The sequence below is a fragment of the Danio aesculapii genome, chromosome 23, assembly GCF_903798145.1.
Source record: "Danio aesculapii chromosome 23, fDanAes4.1, whole genome shotgun sequence".
Classification (NCBI taxonomy): domain Eukaryota; kingdom Metazoa; phylum Chordata; class Actinopteri; order Cypriniformes; family Danionidae; genus Danio; species Danio aesculapii.
Window position 1 is genome coordinate 19,599,925 of NC_079457.1, and position 22,783 is coordinate 19,622,707.

Genomic DNA, 22,783 nt, shown 5'->3' on the forward strand with positions numbered 1-22,783 from the left:
TGTTTGTAGCAATCGATTTCCTCAAACGGTTTGAGTTGCCTTAACTTATTGGGATTTACAGTATTCAGTTGGTTTGAGTTCTCTTCATTTACTGGGTTTAACTGTGCTTAAATTGCTTTGTTTACTCAAATTAATTAAGTTCACAGTACTCATTAGGATTAGTTTTTGAACTTAAATGGTTTGTTGCAATTGGTTTTCTCAAATGGTTTTTAGTTACCTTAACTTTCTGGGTTTTACAGTGTATAACATAATTATGACTTAGTACATCATAATGTTGAGGTTTACTCAGTTTTGAGATATGAACATAAACATCAACATTATGAAATACATACAAAGTCATAATTACAAGCCACAATTATGTTATAAAAAGTTATTTTTATAATTATATAAAAGGTAAGAATTTTTACATACCAAATCTAATAACTAAAGATAAATATGTAACATGACAGTCATAATTGTGATTAAAAAGTCTACATTGACATGAAATTTGAAACAGACATAAAACGTCCACATTATGATATACTAGGTCATAATTTTAAGATACTAGGTCATACTTAAAACATACATAAAAACATAGAAAGTCATAATTATGAGGTAAAGTCATAATTCTAGTCAAATCTCATAATCTTGACTTTAAATATTTTATTGCCTAAATTACCAAAGCATGATTTTTATCCCCGTTGTAGTGAAAGTACATAATGTACATAAAGTACATAACATTTATTTTGGGTAAATAAATAAATTAATTAAATCATTTTCCTACGGCTTAGTCCCTTTATTCATCAGGGGTCGCCACAGTGGAATGAACCACTCATTTATCCAGCATATGTTTTACACAGCGGATGCCCTTCCAGCTGCAACCCAGTACTGGGAAACACCCATACACACTCATTCACAAACACACACTACGGACAATTTAGTTTATTCAATTCACCTATATCGCATGTCTTTGGACGGTGGGGGAAACCAGAGCACCCAGGGAAAACCCACACCAACACGGGGAGAACATGCAAACTCCACACAGAAATGCCAACTAACCCAGCCGGGACTCGAACCAGCGATCTTCTTGCTGTGAGGTGAAAGTTCTAGCCACTAATCTACTGTGTCATCTCTGACTAGTGAAGAATACTGTACCATGTTGATGGAAAGGGCTATGAACCTGACACAAGCGCTTATTTTGAGTTTGATTACAGTTTAGACATAACACACAGTACTGACCCATGAGGACAGAAATAGGAAGAAATACTGCTTATTCCACATTATACTGAATGAATGGATCATCCACAAGGCACACTTGACAAAAGGCAGCTAAGACATTCTGTTGCTACATAGTGCAGTCAATATTAGTAACACCACAGATCTACACAGAACAAGAAAAGCTGTTTAAACACATCTAATATTCACAGAACAACAACTATTAAAACACAACAATAATATTGAAGGAACACTCAACTTTTTTATTAAACTCCCCTAGAATTAAGGAGTTTATTTTTTTACCATTGTTGAATTCATTCAGACGATCTCCGGGTCTGGCAGGAGCACTTTTAGCTTGTAAGCAAGCAAGTTAGTAATGTGTTTTTATATAGCGCATTTATTGTGTATGGCCATACACCCAAAGCACCTCACAATCATTAAAGGGGGGTCTCTCCACACTACCACCAGTGTGTAGCATCCAGTTGGATGGCAGCCACAGGACAACGGCGCCAGTGCGCTCACCACACACCAGCTATTGGGGGAGTGGAGAGACAGTGATAGAGCCAATTCGGCAGATGGGAATGATTGAGAGGTCATAATGGGTAGAGGCCGATGGAGGGTATTTGGCGAGGGCACCAGGGTTACACCCTTGCTCTTTACGAGAAGTGCCATGGAATTTTTAATAACCACAGAGAGTCAGGACCTCGGTTTAATGTCTGATCCAAAAGATGGTGCTTACTGACAGTATTGCGTCCCCTTTACTTAACTGGGGCATTAGGCTGACCACCCCCTGCTGGCCTCACTAACACAACTTCCAACAGCAACCTAGTTTTTCCATGTGGTCTCCTTTCCAGGTACTAACCAAGCTCAGCCCTGCTTAGCTGCAGTGAGTAACCAGTCTTGGGCTTCAGGGTGATTTGGCTTAGCATAAACCATTAAACATTGTGACGTAAAATGAAAAGATGCAATTTTCTATGCAGTATGGCTAAGAACTTTACTCTCATTTCAGTGTAATGATCAAGGAACTTTGCAATGATATTACACAGCGAAATAAGTGTATAGTTCCTAGCCATATTGGCCTAGAAAATAGCAACTTCTTAGTCTTAGTACACAATGTAACTCTAGAAGAGTCAGGATTTAAATAGTAAAAACTCATTTTTGAGCGGGATGCTACTGGTCAATGATCTACGCTAAGCTAAGTGCTTCGCCAGACGTGGATATCAGTTAAAAAAATGGTAAAACTCAACTGTTCACCCATAAGGGAGTTGTAAAATAAGCCTATTTTCAAAAAATAAATAGGAAAATTATCAAAACTTGTTTGTTTATTTTTGAGCGAGATGCTACTGGTCAATGATCTATGCTAAGCTGAGAGCTTACTCAACTGATTATTTCTAGTGGAGTTTTTTTTAATGAGAGGAGTGTTGTTTTAATACTTACACAATCATGCACACTATATGGAATACAACTGGAGACATTATATAGCTACATTCTGCATTTAAATAAAAGTCAACATCAATGATTATAGTCATGTTTTGAAAAGGTACTAATCATTCACTCAGCTGTCTACAAATAAATTTAGATCAACACAACCTAATCATTAGGATTAGGATTGGCGTCTGGATACTGAGAAAGATCAAAGGTCAGCACCTTACTGATGACACAATCTCCTTGCTGTAAAATAAATTAAAAGGATAAATTAATTAGTTTTTTTTAAATCAACAACACTTCAATTTAAAAATTCTCAACAAGTTAGTCATTCTAGATGCAATCTCTATGGCAGGATGCACAATAAGTAGTTCATGGTATTTCTCCTGTATGTGTTAACTGCTTCTGTTATGTTTAGATTTATACATATTCGTTGGTAAAATACAAACCTCAGGGTAAACTCCAATGAGAGAGTCAGCTTTTGTGTAGAACTCCTCTTTGAGAGAGATAACAATGGCCTGGAAATTCTGGACGGACTGGTCCTTTATGTAGTTGGCCACCTGCAAAGTAAGAAGTTAAATACATTTTATGCCATTCAGTTCAGTTGCAAAAACTCGTTTGCATTTACAGAAGGTTTCCATTAGCTTAACAAGTACACACCTTGCCAATGTTGGTATTATCCAAAGCAGCATCAATCTCATCCAGGACAAAGAAAGGTGCAGGCTTATAGCTATGAGAGAACCAAGATTATTTTTTGAGAGGGTAAATCATACCAATCTACATCTGTATATAAAGTGTATAAAATTGTAATGTCAAAAAAAGTTCTCTTAACTCTGTTTATTGTTCACTGACTACTGTAAGTATGCCATTGATGGGTTTATCTCCTCCAATAGAGTAAACGATAACCCTTTAAGGCACTTTCAAAATGGTAAAGGCCCTTTACTTACGCTTTATGCATGAATAAATGGTATAAATAATACAATGACACTCTTAAATCAAAACAATATGGAATGTTTTGACAAAGTTTTTGGTTCCTTTTCAGGACTCTGAATGTCTCGGGACCATTGCTGTCTATGGAGGGTGAGGAAGCTCTTGGGTTTCAACTAAAATATCTTAATTTGTGTTCGGGAGATGAACGTAAGTCTCAGGGGATTGGAACGACACAAGGGTGAGTAATTAATAACAAAACTTTCCTTTTTGGTGGACAAACCCTTTAAGTAAGGTCCACTCAAATCCGTTATTAACTTTCCAGGTCAACCACTAATAGGAGTTTGGGTTTTGGACACTACAGCAGGTAAAAGTTATTTCAAAATATGCTTAATTTTTTTTAATCTGCTAGGTGACTCTAGAAGTAAAACATATCTTTAAAGTGAGATATAAATATTTTTTTACATTTCTTTGTTATACCTGTGAATGGCAAAAAGAAGAGCTAAAGCTGCCACAGTCTTCTCTCCTCCTGAAAGGTTATCCATGGGCCTGAACCTCTTTCCTGGGGCCACACAGTTGTAGTTGATTCCATCTAAATAAGGTTCTTCTGGGTTCTCTGGTCCAAGGAATGCCTGATAGGATAAAACATTATCCATTACATTAAGAAAATAGAATTAGGATTTGGTTTAATAAAAAAAAACCCTGAAAAGCGAGATCCGAATGTTTTATTAACCTGTGCACTGCTGTTACGTGACAGTGATTTGTAGATCTCATCAATGTTTGTGGCAACAGACTCAAAACAGGCATTGAAACGGTCAAACCTCTCTTTTTTGATCTGCTCAAATGCTTGTTTGGCTTTCTTTGCTCTTTTCCGGGCAGCTTCAAACTCTGTAAGACAAATCAACATCATATGAATGATTTATTAATATATTAAAAGCCAAATATGGTAGATTAAAAGGATAAACATGAAAATTAGAGACCCACTTAAGTCAAATCTTCAAAATAGTTTAAAATCATTTAAATTTGACAAAATTAAACAAACTTTAAGATGTAAACTAAACTCATAAAGAATTTCTGTAATGGATAGCTACAGTATGTTGTGCATTATGTAAGCATTAAGATATTAAGATAAAGGCATTAAGATATAATGTCTGATTATTTGCAATTGACCCTTCGCTAAGCCCCACCCTCCTTAGTTACTGTTGTTACGCCTGTCAAGCTTTCGTGCCTGGCACGTCTATTACAATGTGTATGTTTGTGTGCTCTTTATAAATTCCTGAAAAACAGCTGTGGGTGAAGTATATTGATCGCAAGTGCTCAGACTGTGATCACATCTCGGTTTTGTTTTGTTGATATGTACTTTAAATATTCGTAGCTTGAAACAGATGGACATATGATTGCTATTAGTATGACTACTATGATGAAGGCTTAAATGAAGCAGTGCTCATAATATCGAGTAAAAAAAAAGAAAAAGACAGCTGTGAAACATAACCTGCTTTGTATTTTTGTAGGAAACACAGTTTAGATCTGTGTAGGGTAAGAGGTGTGTGAGTTATTGCCATCGGTTCTATCACTGAATGTGTCAGGAATATCAAAACAAAACCAACTTAACTCTGCTCCTTTAGCGCCCCTCACAGAGCTTGAGCCACGCTGGCATTTCTCCCCTTGGGTTTTAGGTTTTGAAAAGGGGAAAAATTCCCTGTCCAAACTTTTAGGATACCAGGTGTAAGATTTGCACAATCCATATGCACAATGCTTTGACTTGTTTCCCTTCGCTCGAAAGCTTGACAGAGCTACGGTTGCTAAGCCAAAATTGGTGGGTGGTGGTTTTTTTTGGTGTGGCTTAGCGAAGGGTCAATTTGAGGGTATTTTTATGACCAATGTGTTGTTATATTGTTGCACCTTTTTTGTTTTTCTGTCTCTCCTTCCTGCACTGACTGTCATCCAATAGGCTCCCCGATGATGCAGTCCAATTTGCTATTGAATGTTGATCAAGGCATGGCTATAAAAAGGAACGGCCGGTAGCACTCGGGTGCTTAATTCTGGTGTGACTGTTGTGGGATTGAGAGCTCCTGGGTTTCTCCTCTCTGGCTGATGTCCAAACGTTTTGCCTTATTTTTTACACTGAGACTGTCAATATGTATATGTTTGGGAGGTTGAAAAGACCTTTAAAAATCAAATGAGTTGTCAAGAGGTGGCCTGTTTATTTTTTTTGACAATTAGTTCAACTTTGTTTGTATTCAGGAAGTGACACAAGCTTCCTGTATTTTATAAATATCTTTGAATATTTATAGGTAATTAAGTTTCTTTTCTTTTGTAGTTTTATTTTGTTCGTCGTTTTGGCCACAACTACAGCCGCACACATTAACCATGATCCATAACCATGCGATGGAATAGCACCATAGATATTTACATAGTTTGACACTTTTCTCTGCACCTACACAGTCAGTAAAGTACCACAGATGCACACATCTTTAAGCGTTTGCGCTCACACACGCACGCACACGCACACGCACACACACACACACACACACACACACGAGACTCGTCACATCATCATCACAGAACACACGTTTAAGCTGTCCAGGAAAAACATAAGTTCTCTTTTCATTCAGCGAACGTATTGAATTACATTAAACAACTCTCTCCTATCAGTCCTTACTTCATTGTCGCATCCATTGTCGCATGAATGAAATGTTGCTGAATGAAAGAGAAACTGCTGAAAAATTAAAAATGAAATACCAAAAATTACATGATTTTTTTAAAATTTGTTTTTATTTATGTCCTTTACAGCATATAATTAATTTAAATAGAAATAAATTACCATTCATTACAATAAAAAAACACCTAAATTATTTTGCATTTTGTGATTTTTAAAAAAAAAATTTCAGTTGAATAAAAATCTATTTTCATTCATTCGTTCATTTTCTTTTCGTCTTAGTCCCTTTGTTAATCTGGGGTCGCCTGCAACCCATTACTGGGAAACAATCATACACACACATACACTGCAGCCAATTTAGCTTACCCAATTCACCTGTACCGCATGTCTTTGGACTTGTGGGGAAAACTGGACCACCCGGAGGAAACCCACGCAAATGCAGGGAGAACATGCAAACTCCATACAGAAATGCCAACTGACCCAGCTGAGGCTCGAACCAGTGACCTTCTTGCTGTGAGGCGAAAGCGCTCACCACTGCGTCACATATTTTGCATTCATATATTAGCAAATATTTTGCTAATATTTAAAATGATATATAAAAGATATTTCCTGTTCACATTTTAGCAAAATGTTTTGCAGTGTTTGCATCTCCTTTACTGCGTAGAATTCATTAAAATAGAAGTAAAATAACATTCATTACAAGTAGATTTTTAAAAAAGCACCTACATAGTTTTGTTATTTGTGATTTATTTTTATTTTTTTCTGTTGAATAAAAGATTTCTTAAAAATAGGTTAAAAATCTCGTCTCATCTCATGAACCCAATCTCGTGTCTCGTCTTGTCTCGTGACAGGTCACAGCTCAACATTGTTTTTTTGGGCTCACCATCACTGGTCTCCTGGAACTTGTCTCTGACGCTCTCCAGTTTCTCCATGGCCTTCATGTTGGGAGCGCTGATTCTCTGCAGGATACTCTGCTGCTCGTTCAGCCTCTGCTGGAGGGTGTTCATCTCTCCTTTGATCTCGTCTTCTGACAGAGCATCCTATAGCAGAGTTTTAAATCACTTCATTCCATATTGTTTGTTAAGCTGCAACTTAATAACACTGCATACTGTATTATTTAAATGACCTTGAGGTCCTCATTCAGGTTGCTGTAGTCAATCTCAATAAGGGCCTCTTTGGCATGAACCGAACTTGATGCCTTTGGGCTGCTGATCGCATCTTCAGCTTGTGAGCCTCCCTATGTAGACACATCAGTGTATATCATGAGCGGATAGGATTTTATATTCAGAAAAAAATGTGTATGTGTATCTTTACCTCTCCCTGGCTGATGTCATCCATTGTCCCTGATTTGAGGGGCAGTTTGATGTCCTGCATCTTGCATGCTTGCAGTAAGTTGTGTCGGTCACTGCGTTTCTGTTCCAGTTTGGTCTCAATGGCGGTTACTTCCTTCTGCAGCTGGGTCAGCTCTCTAATATAACATACACATGGAATATAACGTTAACATATTTTCTGAAAAATATGTTGCACTTTACTATAAAATAAACTGTATAATTTGATTCAGAAATAATGTAACATGCTACCAGTAGCATTAAAACAATTACAAATAACTTGCATTTTAGTTCCTGTCAATCTATGACAAATCATTTCAAGTATTCAGAACAGAAAAGGAATGTAAAATAGAATACAAAATTTACTAAAATTATAGTGTCACCTATTATAAACATTATTTATTCTAAACTTCAGATTATACATTACAGGACAAATACATCTGTGATGAATCCAATAGTGCGTAGTAGTTTTTGCAAATATGTTTTATTTATTTATTTTTTACATCTGAAATTATTTCAATTATTAACGTCAAGTTCAGAGATATTAATAATTACAGAACATTTCAGATGTAAAAAATAAATAAATAAAAAATACTTAAAAATATAGAACATCCTTATTATTCATTCATTTTCCTTCGCCTTAGTCCTTTATTTGTCAGTGGGCATGGGTCGGTATAAGATTCTGACGGTATGATAACCTTGTATAAAAATATCACCGTTTCACTGTATCACGGTATTGTGATCACTGCTCTAAAATATATTATTATTAAATGTCTGGATAAAAAAAACAAAAACGTTTTTCCCCTTTGAATACAATATATTTTCTTTTTTGAAACATTTATAATATTTTGGGACAGTAAACATGTCAGGCTAAATAATTAAAATGATTAATTGACTTCTGTTGTCTTCATTAGTTTCAAAAACACAGATTTCTTTACAAATTAAACTGGCATCTTTGAATATCTCTTCTGCTGAAGATACTGTTATCCTAAAAAACAAACAAAAAAAGTAAAGAAAAAATCTTCCACATACCTTAGGAATGGTATTACAGAAAATCTTGGTTTTAAAACCTTGACTTTTCCAAACCGTAAAAATAAATAAAACCTCTAAACGACTATATTATTATTTTAGTCATTTAAAAAAAACTGAAATATTAAGCATAAATTATAAATCATTGTTTCAATTTTTAAATCAATAAGCGACCATTCGTTTAATGAATTTAATCTCACACTCTATTCCAGAAAAAAATAAATAGGAATGTGTCTCACTTGTTGGCCGAGCCCAGTTTCTTGCGGATTTCCTCCATCTCTCGGTTCTTGTCATTAACTTCTCCTTTCTTAGTGAGGTGCTGGTTCTTCAGGTCCTGTAGCTGCGCCATAGTCTCATCAATGATCTTCATGTGCCTGTGTTCCTCCTGAGGGGTGAGGAACAACATGAGCTAATGTTTATTCTTTTTCATGCTAAAAGATTTCACTACTATGTGCTTTCTTCTGCTCTCCTTCACCTTTTTAAGTCTTTCAATCTCGTTCTCATCCTTCTTCACAGTCTGCTCCCACATCATGACTTTCTCCTGGTCCTCCTTCAACTGGTTCTTTTCATAATCCAGTTGAATGGCCAGGCGGGTCTTTTGGGTCTCAAACTCTAACCTAGAAGTGAAATATAATACAAGTTAGATCTTAGTTATTAGTAAATTGTATACTGTTGTTAATAAATGTACCGTTTTTTGGCAATCTCGTTTTGGCGCTTCACTTTTTCTTCTTCAAACTCTCTAATATTTCGCACACCAATCTCTTTGCAGAATTCAAAAAAGACCTCATCCTCCACCTATGAATGAACATGGCAAGTAATAATGATTAGACAATCAAAGATCTGGGTGTATAGCAAACATCTGACTTATTTATGACTTGGCATTTTAAAAGTGTTACCAGGTTCATACGATCTCTTAGCTGTGTTATGTCCCTCTCTCGTGATTGGATGATTCGCTTGATGTCATTGATTCGTGGACCAAAATTTGCCAGCTCACTCTCCAACTTTGATTTCTCCTACAAAGACATACATGCATCTTGAAATATGCACTGTAACACAGATGACTTTCTGTATTTTTTGAGAGAGGCATTTCTTGTATTGTGCACCTGCATGTTTAGAGAGAGGTGGCGGGTTTTTGTCTGTTCCAGATCACTCTGAGAGTATTTGAGTCTCATCTGCAGTCCGTGAGCCTGAGACTGGACTTGTCTGAGCTCTGCCTCCTTCCTCTTTGCTTTCATTTGTTCCTGAAGAGATAAACATGAGAGATGTAAAAGCCAGCTTAATTTTAAAAAAAGACTGTCAAGTGATTTTATTTCCACAAAATTATAAAATAAAAATCTAGCAAATTATACAAATGACATAAAATATTATTTAAAAGAAATACTGCTTACTACTATATAATAATAGTTACTACTATATTATGATAACTGGTTCATTCCGCTGTGGAGACCACTGATTAATAAAGGGACTAAGCCAAAAAGAAAATGAATGAATATTCAATAGTCATGGCTGATTAAAAAAACATGGTAAATGGAAATCAGAATATATAACATAATATTCAAAAAATAATTAAACATTATTTTTTTATTCAGTTATAAAATTATTTGTTGCTATAGTGCTCCATACTTACCATAATAATCAAGTCTTCAAAATCCTTTTTTTCCAATGACCTGACTACTCTGCTCTATCATATTCCAGTTCACCACCTTCAAGTTATTTCACCTTCAGTTGTACAGTACCTGCACTCCTTTATATCATCAACACATCCCTTCACACTAGTATCGTCCCCACAGCATTTAAGCAGGCTCAGATACCAGAGATCTCCTATCACTAGCATTCTATTCTTCTTTTCTGCTTTGCCTACTTTTTAAAATGCTCTGCCCTTCTAACAAATATATATATATATATATATATATATATATATATATATATATATATATATATATATTAAACAACAGTTCTGTCTGAATCTTGAATCTTATTGGCTGATTGCCGTGCTAAATTCTGCCTGTAACAGCACTCGTACAGCCTCTTCACCATTCACCTTTGTGTATTACTCCACCCACATACAGCAACAAGCATAGGACACTCTAGTTTGACAAATATCGCAGCTTTTGGACAACATAATATACTTTTGAGGCTTTTTTGGTCGAGAATGTAGTTTTTTAGATTGAGAGACAGCGCATCGGCGGCCATTAGCTTGACCTTACTGGGCTGACAAAAGACGGTTGATGTTGTCTATCCACAAGATGGCGACAGGACAACATAATAAGCCTTTAGAAAAGAAAAACAGCTACAGCTGATCAAATCATTATTAAACTGGTAAGTGATATTCTAAGTCGATCTCTCTCTTTTGTATGTTGTTGTGCTGTTTTTATACCATATAAATGTAGTGTATTGAGTGTGAGATGGGACTCACATATCAGGAATGTGTGTTGTGTTGGCAGAAAGAAAGAAGAAATGCCCGCATGTGTTTAGCATTTTTCCTTATCACAAACAACAACAATCTGGTAGTGATTGCGCTGCTTTTTTGTTATATCCCGATTGCAACAGAGAAATGCTGTAGACTGTAATAGAGTGTAAGGGGATATCTCTGTATACAGTCAGCATTTTAATCTTAAAATCTCAGCAAAATCACCTGTTTTGTCATCACTTTAGAAATTAAGCTAGAGAATCCTTCAAACACTAGCTCTAAAGTGACGTTGGTGAATTAGTAACGGCTTCTGCTGTTCTGTTGTCAGCAGCAGATATGAATGAATGGCGGAAGAAAATAGTTCAGTTCAATTCAATTCAATTCACCTTTATTTGTATAGCGCTTTCAATGTAGATTGTGTCAAAGCAGCTTCACATAAAAGGTCATAGTAAATTGGAACAGTGTAGTTCAGTTTTTAGTGTTTAAGTTCAGTTCAGTTTAGCTCAGTTCAGTGTGGTTTAATAATCACTACTGAGAGTCCAAACACTGAAGAGCAAATCCAACGATGGATTCTCTTACAAAAGGGTTTTAAGACTCTCCATGTTTGATTTTCTTTTTTATATACACGATTGTGCCATCGAACTGTTGTATAAACGCAATATCACACTCGTAGCAGTGCGATGTGGCTGTATATCAGCATTGGTGGGACACTAAGGATTTTTAAACTGAGGATTTTACTATTTTTCAATGCACGCCTCCCACCAGTGCTGATATACAGCCATATCGTACTGCTACGAGTGTAATATTACTCATATATATTTATTTACAGTTGAAGTCAGAGATATTAGCCCTATTGAATTATTACAACCCCCCCCCCCCACCCCCCCACCCCCCGCCCGTTTAACGGAGAGAAGATTTTTTTCAACACATTTCTAAACATAATAGTTTTAATAACTTATTTCTAATAACTGATTTATTTTATCTCTGCCATGATGACAGTAAATAATATTTGACTAGATATTTTCAAGACACTTCTATACAGCTTAAAGTGACATTTAAAGGCTTAACTAGGTTAATTAGGTTAACTAGGCAGGCTAGAGTAATTAGGCAAGTTATTGTATAACGATGGTTTGTTCTGTCTAACTATCAAAAAAATATAGCTTAAAGGGGCTAATAATTTTGTGCTTAAAATGGTGTTTAAAAAATGAAAATCTGCTGAAATAAAACAAATAAGACTTTCTCCAGAAGAAAAAATATTATCAGACATACTGTGAAAATTTCCTTGCTCTGTTAAACATCATTTGGGAAATAATTATATAGCCAAGTTAAACTTTAAATGAAAATGTGTGTGAATTTAGCTTGTTTCTCTTTTGTATGCCACCTTCAATTCCTCTGTCAGTTTCTCTTTCTTTTCCTTAAGTTTGTCCACAGCTTTCTCATCCCAGCGCCGAGCCTTGGCTTTCAGGTCACTAGCTCCTCCAGAGATCACACCTGACTTTTGGAAGAGAGTGCCATCCAAGGCCACAGTCTGTAAAGCGGAAAGACAGAATTGAAAATGAATGTGAAATCTAATATGAGCTTTACATACAATATTTACTACAAATTTAAACCTTATGTCGATATGGTCCTCCAAAGGCAATTCTGCGAGCGTCCTCCACATTTTCACACACTAAAGCATTTCCACAGGCATACTGAAGGGCTTTCTTTATGTGTGGGGGCTCGTAGCGGATCACGTCAATCACCAGCTTAGCCCCCCGAAGCTCTCTCAGTTTCTCATCTGTGGGTTTCACCTGGAGAAAGAGAAGCAGTGAAATAAATTCTACTGGCTGCTCAAAGCTGTACAGTCGTCTGGATGGAAAACCCATGAATTGTTCATGTAATCTGTCTGTACCTCCAAATAGTCAAGGGGTAGAAAAGTCTCAGGTTCTCCTCTTTGCTCTTTAATGTACTGGATGCAATCTCTGCCAGTTTTCTCAGAGTCCACAATGATGGCATCCATGTTTTTTCCCAAAACTTTGGTCACAGCAATCTGGTATTTCTTCTGGGTTGGCTGGCATAAGTCGATCAGTCTGCCATACTGTTCAGACAAAGATATAATTACGAATTCTTTAGTAACTCCTCTTACTAATGGAGTTCTGCAAGGAACTGTCCTGGGCCCCTTTTTGTTATCAGTTAAATGACATGCAAGTTGTTTATGATTGAAACTTGTTTTTTTATAAGCTGATGATTCTGCTTTGCTGGTGTCAGATAAGGATGTTGGTAGAATACAGGTGAAATTATTTGAGAAGCTCTATAAGACACTAGCTATGTTTCCACCCAAAAATGCGAATTAACTTTATGTGTAAAACTGGATTATCGCATAAAAGACGTGCGAATAAAGCTGCGTTTCAATCCAACCAGTCAAAGCGAACGAAATCGTCACTTCCTGATTAACTGGCGCCAAATATCAACAGTAAAAATGGAATTTGCTGCGGTTGGAGAAGCTGTGTGAATCCTTTCTTCATTTAATAAATGACTTGCATCTCAGAAGGCAATCCTGACACACAGTGAACGCCCGGTGGTGTTTGAAGGCATGAGATGCAGAGCACAAACGTTCTTGATTCTGAAGGTCATTAATAATATAATAACACTAATACTGAAACAGTTTAGAATGACCAAAACAACATTTCAGATAGCAAAATCACATGACTTTTTTAATGCGCATACTGGAATTTGTTCAGTAAAAGTGTTTCCATCATAGTTTTGCACACCTTTTCTTATCGAATAAAAATATGCATATGTTTTTAATGAGCATTTTCTAAATGTATGCGCATCTTGGCGTTTCCATTAACCGATTTTTTATGAGCATATCCAAAATGTAAATAAAGTCTTACATTCATTATTTGGGTCTAAATGTAAACTGAATAATGTCTAAGATGTCTGTCAAGTTTGGTGCAAAATTTATTAGAACAACTATTATTCTGGCCAATATTCTTACTGTTTAGACCAAGACATAATTATGAAGACCTAAAGTGCCCCTATTTTGCAGACAAAGCAGACTTATAATGTAGGGTGTAATGTAGCTTTATGTGAAGCTAAAATGTCTGCAAAGTTTTAAAGATCAAGGGGCATGATAAATGCAGTTATTCTGTCTCAAAAGAGAGAACATTTTCTGTCAGAACTGCCTGAAATCAGTTGTAAGTAATAGGTTTGTAACAAACATAGGTTTGTAACAACAGCCTACATAGGTTTGTAACAAAATTGCATAATACTAGTCTTGCATGAAATGAGCTGAAATTCAGATATGGTAATAGGTGGTTTATGCTCAACATGTGCTATAGGTAGTTGAGCAATCACAACAAACTAGGCTATTTGACTAATCAGAGCAGTGTATGCTTTCAAGAAAGAGGGATTTTGATATAACGAATCAATGAACCATCCATTTCAATTACTGTGTGAAAATATTCCGAGATACTATGATGATTCATAGATTGCATACTATGGATAATTTAAGTGTTTTCTATATATTTCGTTTTTTTCCCCTTACATTCATGTACACATATTCTAGCATAGTATGAGCACTTTAAATTGGATTTGCTTGCAGATAAAAAAAACAAACAGTGAAAGCTCTCTGTGGGAGATTTACTAGCTTAACGTGAATATTTAAATTGAAAACACTCACCACTGAGCCAGGGTAGAGCCGTTTAATGCTCTCCATAATTTCAGCTTTGCGCTGCTGACGGCTGTTTTCCTGCCTGTCAATGCGAGCATCTCCAAGTTGCTCCATCACCTGTAAACAGAATCATCCCAGCCATGAAAATACAATCTTGGTGAAGTCATGTACCTAAGAACATGAGTTAATGTGTGTTTTATTACTTGGTTTAACTCCATGTTTATCTCATCAATCCTTCTTTTGGCCAGCTCCACTTCCTCAGTCAATTCCTCTTCCATACGCCTCTGTTCATCCAGAGACTGTCTGGAGAAAGAAACGGTAAAATAATGAAATAATTGGTATAAATGAAAGTTTTCATGCCATGAAACTGAATGGAGAAACAAAAGAAATGTAAATCAGCAAGTCACAAGCAGCCGTGCTTTACCCTTAGGTACGATACATGAAATAAATACACATATTAATAAAATAAGTATCAGGCCTTGACAATAAGGACTGCCCGATGGCCCGGGGCCAGCATGCGAAACGCTTGGGACAGTAGACCGGATGATTACTGGCCCGATTGAGCCAGTGCTGCCTTGTCAGTAGTAGCCAGTGCTGCACTGTCTCGTTTGCCCAGTTAGCACAGTTCACTTGGCATATGTGAATCCCGCAATCGAGATGGCCTGAATGAGGTAGTCTCTCGGCTCAATTGAAACGAACTCTGGAGCGGATCGATTGTAGTGAGAAAACAAAATGATCCAACAAACTACTGAAACCAGGCTATAACACAGTGTATTATGGTTGTGTATTATTAGCCATATATACGACTATATAAAGAGAGAATGATGAGTAGGGCGGGATGTCATCATTCCTACTGGTAAATGTGCGTTTCATGTCGAATACGAAAGTGAAAGCATGCTGAAATATTACAGAGTGCTGTTTATCCTTTAGGAACATTGACAGAAACTGCCATCTGATATTTTTTCCATATTTTAATCTTAAAATATTTTGTATTTTGTATCGCCAATTGTTTTGTTCATTTCTGCATTGACACCTCGAAAGAAAGATCAACATTGATCTGCTTCATGATCTGACTGCACTCTCGCTTCATCTGTTATTTCTCTCTATAATTTAAGCCTATAATGCATAATTCTAGCCAACATTATTTTAATAGATTGATTAGTTCAATAAATAGATTTTTACAGAACTTGATAACTGAAATGAGGCTATGAATGAGAAAGCCTTACCTCTCTGATTTATATTTGGTGACAATGTTTGTGGGTGTCAAAATTAAAGTGCTCATTTTCGCTTATGATATATATATATATACATATATATATATATATATATATATATATATATTATCAAATTTAGGTCACAAATGTAGTTTTTTTAAATTGTCAGTTGTATTTTCATAAAGAAAAGTTATGCTGCATAAAAAGTGTATGTATTACAGTTATGTTTGGCTTTTGAAACATTATTTAAAATATGTGGCTAAGAAATAGCTATTTACTTCTTTTTTTTGGTGGGGCCAGTAAAAATTTTGGCAGGGCAAGTAAAAATCTGAACCACTAGAAATAATCCTTAGCTTTGAACCCTGAAGTATAGTAATATTTATTTATTACATCAATATAATTATTAATGTTTAACTATATATATAGTATTATAATGTTCTTTTAAATATAATCTTTTTTTCATATTTTGTGTTTCAGTGTGTGTGTGTGTTTATATATATATATATATATATATATATATATATATTTATGAAAATAAAATACAGAAATATTATTACAATTTAAAATAACATTCATTCATTTTTCTTCGCCTTAGTCCTTTATTCAAGGGTCGCCACATTGGATGAACTGCCAAAATAACATTTAAAATAAAACATTTTTGCATTTTCATATATTTATTATATAAAATTAACCTCCAGAAATCAGCCAATTTGATCCGTTTTTTGTCATTTGAAACACTTTTAGCATTATCAATAATGAAAACAGTTACATATTTTTGTATACTACTAAATATTTTTGTGGATTTATTTTTCAGGATTCTTTGATTAATAAAAAGTTATTATTGCTTTTTGTCTTCATTTTTACTTTTTAATGTAAACTCGCTGAATAAAAATAATAATAATAATATATATATATATATATATTGTATTAGGCTATATTATATGTTGTTTCTTTTCTATTCTATTGTATAAATATACAGATGGCCATAAACAAACTATTCTTACATCAAGAAAACCTTGCAGATTTTTTTGGAGACATTTTTTAATTTTCTGTAAAATACCTGCTGGTCGCAATATAGTCCTCCAGCTTTTCAATACGCTTCTGGTTTTCTTCAATCTCTCGGATCTTCTGCTTTATTTTGGCCTGTGATTCAATCAAAAACATAACATAATAAATCAGCCAAGCAAAGGCACAAAACAAAATTATTATTTATTTCTCACTGTACCTCAGTCTCAATTTTCTTCCTCTCCTCCAGATCTAGTCTATCCTGGTCAGCCTTTTGGTCTCTGTTAAATTTCTCCAGCTCCTGTGCCAAAGTAGCTGCTCGCTTACTAGCCTCCTCCTTCAGCCTGTGATACTGTTTCACCTGAGATAACAGTATAAGTGTAAAATTAAGTCTGTATTCCTCATTTTATAGTGTATCAAGCAGTTGACATTGACTGACCTGGTTCTCCTCCAGCGTCAGATCTTGACCTTGACTCTGTGCCTCTTCTTCCATCCGCTCTTCAAATTCCTGCCTTGACATCTCCACAGCCCCCTGCTCACGGTCTAGTTCCTCAATGTCCGCCTTACGCTTCTTGTACATCTTCTGGGCGTTCTGCAAAGACTTTCGAGCCACCTCCAGCTTCTTAATTTTATGGGCCGTGTTCTCCTTGGCCTTGATATACTGTGGCCGTTTTTGGTTCAGCTCAGCATCTTTCTCTCTGGAGGAGGTTAAATAAGCATTTCTTTAGCAAACTGTAACAATCACGTTTAATGTAACAATGTAACCTTAATGTAACTCTTTTTTTAACTGGAAGAATTCAGAGCTGAATTTGACAGGATTCTTTGGTAACAATTGTTACCAAAAGTTGAATCTAATCTAATCTAATCTACAAATGGAGTTCCTCAGGGAAATGTCCTAGGCCCCTTTTTGTTATAATTGAACATACATGATTTGCAACCTGTTTGTGATTGTAATTAGTTTTTATTTGCTGATAATTTTGCTATGCTGGATTTAGGTAGGGCAACGGAGTGTCGCAGTAGGTAGTGCTATCGCTTCACAGCAAGAAGGTCGCTGGTTTGAGCCTCGGCTGGGTCAGTTGGCGTTTCTGTGTGGAGTTTGCATGTTCTCCCTGCATTCCCGTGGGTTTCCTCCGGGTGCTCCGGTTTCCCCCACAGTCCAAAGAGGTACAGGTGGTACAGGTGAATTGGGTAGGCTAAATTGCCCATAGTGTATGAGTGTGAATGAGTGTGTATGGGTGTTTCCCAGAGATGAGTTGTGGCTGGAAGGGCATCCGCTGCGTAAAAACATGCTGGATAAGTTGGCGGTTCATTTATAAAGGGACTAATAAAGGGACTAAGCTGAAAAGAAAATTAATGAATGGATTTAGGTAAGCTTGATGGTAGGATACAAGCTAAATTAGCAAGATTTGGTTTAGGTGAGATTTACAACCCAGGCTCATTCTGATTACGTACCCCTATTTACATTTCTGGAGAAAGCAAAATACGTGCCAGGAGCTATGTTTTTTGCAGTTTTTGTTTTTCGCGGATCCACCAGAGGCTGCTGTGTATGCTTCCTGTGATTTTAAATTTCTCTCGCGAGTACCATCCGCACCTGCTCTTCTCACATAAATCCACCAGAGGTCGCTTTCAACTGACTGACTGAAACCGAACCGAAAGGGTTTTTAAAAGCAATCCAGAAAAAGAGAAGGCCTCGCGGCGGCCTTTGTTATTGTCTTACCTGCTTTCTGAAACCATTCTTCAGCGGAATTGAACCCCATTGCCACGGTCAACTCCACTCTGCGTCTCAAATCCTCTGACATATGCTGCGAGTCACTGGACAAACTGGCAACAGCGGGAAAGCCGTCCACACGAAGGTAAGCAGTCAGCTCGTAAACGCGAAAAGGAATGGCGTCATACTGCCCCGTAGCATTCGTTTTAAAGATGAAATGCAGCCATACGTACTTCAGGATACATAATTTGCTATCTCCAGAAATGTATATAGGGGTACATTTTCAGAATGAGCCTATGTTGGAGATTTAGGTAAAATGTAATCTAAATTATATTGATCTAAAAGTAAACTGAATGAGCGTCTAAGATGTCTGTCAAAGTTGGTGATTGTGTATTATCTAATAGAATTGACCAATTGTGATTTTATGCTCTAAATAAAAACATTTTTATTTACATTTTTTAAGAAACGTCATTAGTAGTTTGCTACAAAACAAATAACAAGTTTTACACACATAACTATAAATTTTAAACCCAATTGGTCAAAATAAAAATAAGATGGCATGTTCGTTTTACACAATATCAATGTTTTAGTTCAATGTTTAGTTTAGAAAATTAATATTTGTGTGGGGGAAGCACAGTGGCTCAATGGTTAGCACTGTTGCCTCACAGCAAAAAGGTCGCTGGTTCGAGCCCCGTCTCTGTCAGTTGGCATTTCTGTGTGGAATTTGCATGTTCTTCCCCTGTTCGCTTGGGTTTCCTCCGGGTGCTCTGGTTTCCCCCACCGTCCAAAGACATGCGCCATATGTGAATTGAATAAGCTAAATTGACAAAAGTGTATGTTTGTGAATGCAAGAGTGTATGGGTGTTTCCCAGTACTGGGTTGCAGCTGGAAGGGCATACAGCGCTTAAAACATATGCTTGATAAGTTGGCGGTTCATTCCGCTGTGGCGACCCATGATAAATAAAAGCACTAAGCCGAAGGAACATGAATGAATGAATATTTGTGTGTATATGTGTTATTTCCAAGTATAGAGAATCACCCACTTTATCTCCTTCTCCACATTTTGCTGATCTCTCATCATTCTTCCAAGCTCTTTCTTCTTGTCCTTGAGCTCTTCCTCCACATGATCCATCTTCTTTCTGTCTTTATCAATCTCACGGTTGCGTTGAGACAACTCTCGGTTCAGTTTCTCGATCTCCTCCTCATTATGGTAGAGTTTAAAGAGCTGTAGCTGAACATGAGCCCTGACAACCTCATCCTTCAGTCTCTGGTACCTCTCGGCCTGAACAAAGAGCAAAACATTTAAACAATAACGCATGGATAGTGTAATAATAACTGCCAGAAAGTTGCTGACCTCCTCTTTTTCCTGCTTGGCTTCTTTGCGCTCTGCTGCAATGTTCTTCTTACGGTGATAGCTGAACTGTGTGTCCTCTTCTGCTTTCACCATCTCTTTCTTTCTGCGGTCATATTCCTGGGCCAATTCACCAGAACGGGAAATTTCCTCAAACAAAGCCGTCCTCTCTTTAGGATTCTTCATGGCTATAGACTCCACTGCACCCTACACAACAAAAAAGGCAGACAAAATCTATTACACTGCTTTAACATATGTTTTCAATGACGTTGTAAACACAGGCTGTCTTGTGCATATATACCTGGAACACAAGAAAGTTTCTGGCCTTAATAAGTATACCCAGTTTCTCCAGTTCCTCACTGTAATCTGAGAGCCCGACCACTTTACTGTTGATTCGGTACTCTGACGAAGAACCTGAAAATACAAATAGTGAGTGTCACAAAGTAAATATGATTCATAGAACTAACAAACAGCTCAGTAAAACAATATAAGATTTATTATTGTAGTTTTTAGGGGGTAACTTACTAAAAGAAAGTAATTTAATCATTTTAAATCTGACATTTACCAATGATGGCCCGTGTGAAAGTGCATTCATCCCCATTGTCCTCGCAGTACACCATGCTCACGAAGGCACGGTTTGCTGCTGGTTTTCCCACTGGTGCTCCATGGATGAGATCCTTCAGGGTTTTAACACGTAAGTTACTGGTCTTCTCTGCTAATACAAAACTGATGGCGTCCATCAGGTTGGACTTCCCTTGAAAACAGTGGTTTTAAAATTAGTGTTGGAGGCATACGTTTTTCCACATAATATATATTTTATATTTACTCAGACTTTTGTCAAAGTGAATAAGTACAAAACACTTCGTAATTAATTGAGAGACACCAGTACTTAAATAAAGAACAACTTTTATTTGAAGAATTTTTTTTACAATACATTGGTTAGCATGAACTAGTAACGAACAATACGTTTTATTATTTATTTATACAATATTTGTTGACACTACTTAAGGCACTGAACATACATAAATAAAAAGAACTATTGTTTTTATGACCTAATACTGACAAACTATATCTATGATCATTTAACCATGGCTTTGCTAATGTAAAATTATAGTAACTATTTGTTATACGATCGTAACATATGTATAATCACAGACTTTATACAAATAAACAGTGGTTAGTAGGGATGCTCGGATCGATTGGCCAGAGATTGGTATTGGCTGATAATCAAGACTTGAAGACTGCCCACACTAAATGATTATAAGAGACATGTTAAAGGGATTATATGCAACATCCTTCATTTATTCTCTTGGGTAAGGAGAGCTCTCCATTTAGGTCTCATAGAGTAAAATTGTGCTATATGCATTATAAAGCTTGAAGCAGCAGAATCAGTACTCGATATTGGCCGGTAACCATGACAAGAAAAGGTACTTGGTATCGGCTGCAAAATTCCTGATTGGAGCATCCCTAGTGGTTAGTGTAGCAAAAATATGTTTGCTTTGTGGTTAACATGTTTTTTAAATTGTGTATATAGTAATATTTATTTATTACACCAATATAATTATTATACATATATTTTAACAATACTATATATATATATATATATATATATATATATATATATATATATATATATATATATATATATATATATATATATATATATATAATTATTGCTAATTTAAAATAACTGTTTTGCTTTTCAAATCCCTTTTGAAATCAGCCAAATTTGTCCTTTTTAATATAATCAATAATAAAAACAGTTGTGCTGCATAATATTTATGTGAAATATTTTCAAGACAGATTTATTGCATACATTTTCAAAAGAACCAAAATTTTTATTTTTTTTATCTTTATTTTCTCTATACATTTGGGGAATTTTCATATATATATATATATATATATATATATATATATATATATATATATATATATATATATATATATATATATATATATACATATATTAGCAATGCAATGGTTAATTTTCACAAGGGATGTTAAATTAATTAAATGAATAGCGAAATACATTTCGAATGCACACTAGTTTTTAATTAATCTTTACATTTCTGAGACGTTTTGATGGGACCTACTGTATATAACAGAATGGCAGAAATATGTTGCATCAAAAACCAACCACTAGGGCATAAACGTCATAGACGTTGATAAAAAGGAAAAGTAATTAATTTATATGGCTAAAATGTAGCTATAGCGTTAATACAGCTCTGTACACTACAGCTGAGCAGCTGCGATGCAGTCACTGTGCTGCATCAGAACATGAGAAAACACTTACCTGATCCATTTGGTCCAATTATTGCAGTAAACTTGTGAAACGGTCCTATTATTTGGCGTCCTTTATAGGATTTGAAATTTTCGATCTCGATTAGTTTTAAATATCCCATACTGTCTGATTGTTCTGAGAGAGGCGTGTTACTGTAGATGCGCTGCTGCAGTCTGTGTCGGTGAGCTTCTACAGATGTCGTTTAATTGGATGCAAAACGGTCATTAGATGCTTTATACCGTGTTTCAGAGGAAGATAAACCTCCAAAACCATAATAATCTTGTAAGATTACTTTATAACGCACTGAAGTAAATGTCCAGACGGGTCGCGAACACGCCCCCTCTGTCTAGAGCTAAATTAAGGCAAAATAAAAGTCCTACAGATATGGCGCGCTCAGGCCATTTTGCTAAAAAACAGAGAAAAATCGAGTATTTTGCTTTTCTCAGCCAATCCAGTCTCTTTTTATTTATCTTGCTCAAATCAGCTAATACACGTCAAATTATACTGGTTGAATGCTAAATATTAAATAACTATGATAATACAAAAAACTATTTTGAATGCCTTTTCTGCATCTTTACCAGAAATAAGCAATGTAATACT

General features: G+C 35.8%; 1 protein-coding gene across 1 annotated transcript; it reads right to left on the bottom strand.

Moving 5' to 3' along the window:
• Positions 1-449: 449 nt before the first annotated feature.
• Positions 450-22,429, bottom strand: smc1a (structural maintenance of chromosomes 1A). Its single transcript, XM_056449743.1, has 26 exons — positions 22,196-22,429; positions 20,468-20,656; positions 20,204-20,316; positions 19,906-20,109; positions 19,595-19,833; positions 17,283-17,541; positions 17,064-17,204; positions 16,899-16,981; positions 14,828-14,927; positions 14,634-14,741; positions 12,864-13,049; positions 12,583-12,762; positions 12,354-12,500; positions 9,666-9,803; positions 9,459-9,575; positions 9,251-9,357; positions 9,038-9,179; positions 8,802-8,947; positions 7,520-7,673; positions 7,332-7,442; positions 7,089-7,245; positions 4,280-4,434; positions 4,027-4,178; positions 3,280-3,349; positions 3,069-3,179; positions 450-2,865 (listed from the first exon to the last, which is right to left on the bottom strand). The coding sequence occupies exons 1-26, from the start codon at positions 22,302-22,304 to the stop codon at positions 2,785-2,787; spliced, it is 3,699 nt and encodes a 1,232-aa protein (XP_056305718.1). The 5' UTR covers positions 22,305-22,429; the 3' UTR covers positions 450-2,784.
• Positions 22,430-22,783: the final 354 nt, after the last annotated feature.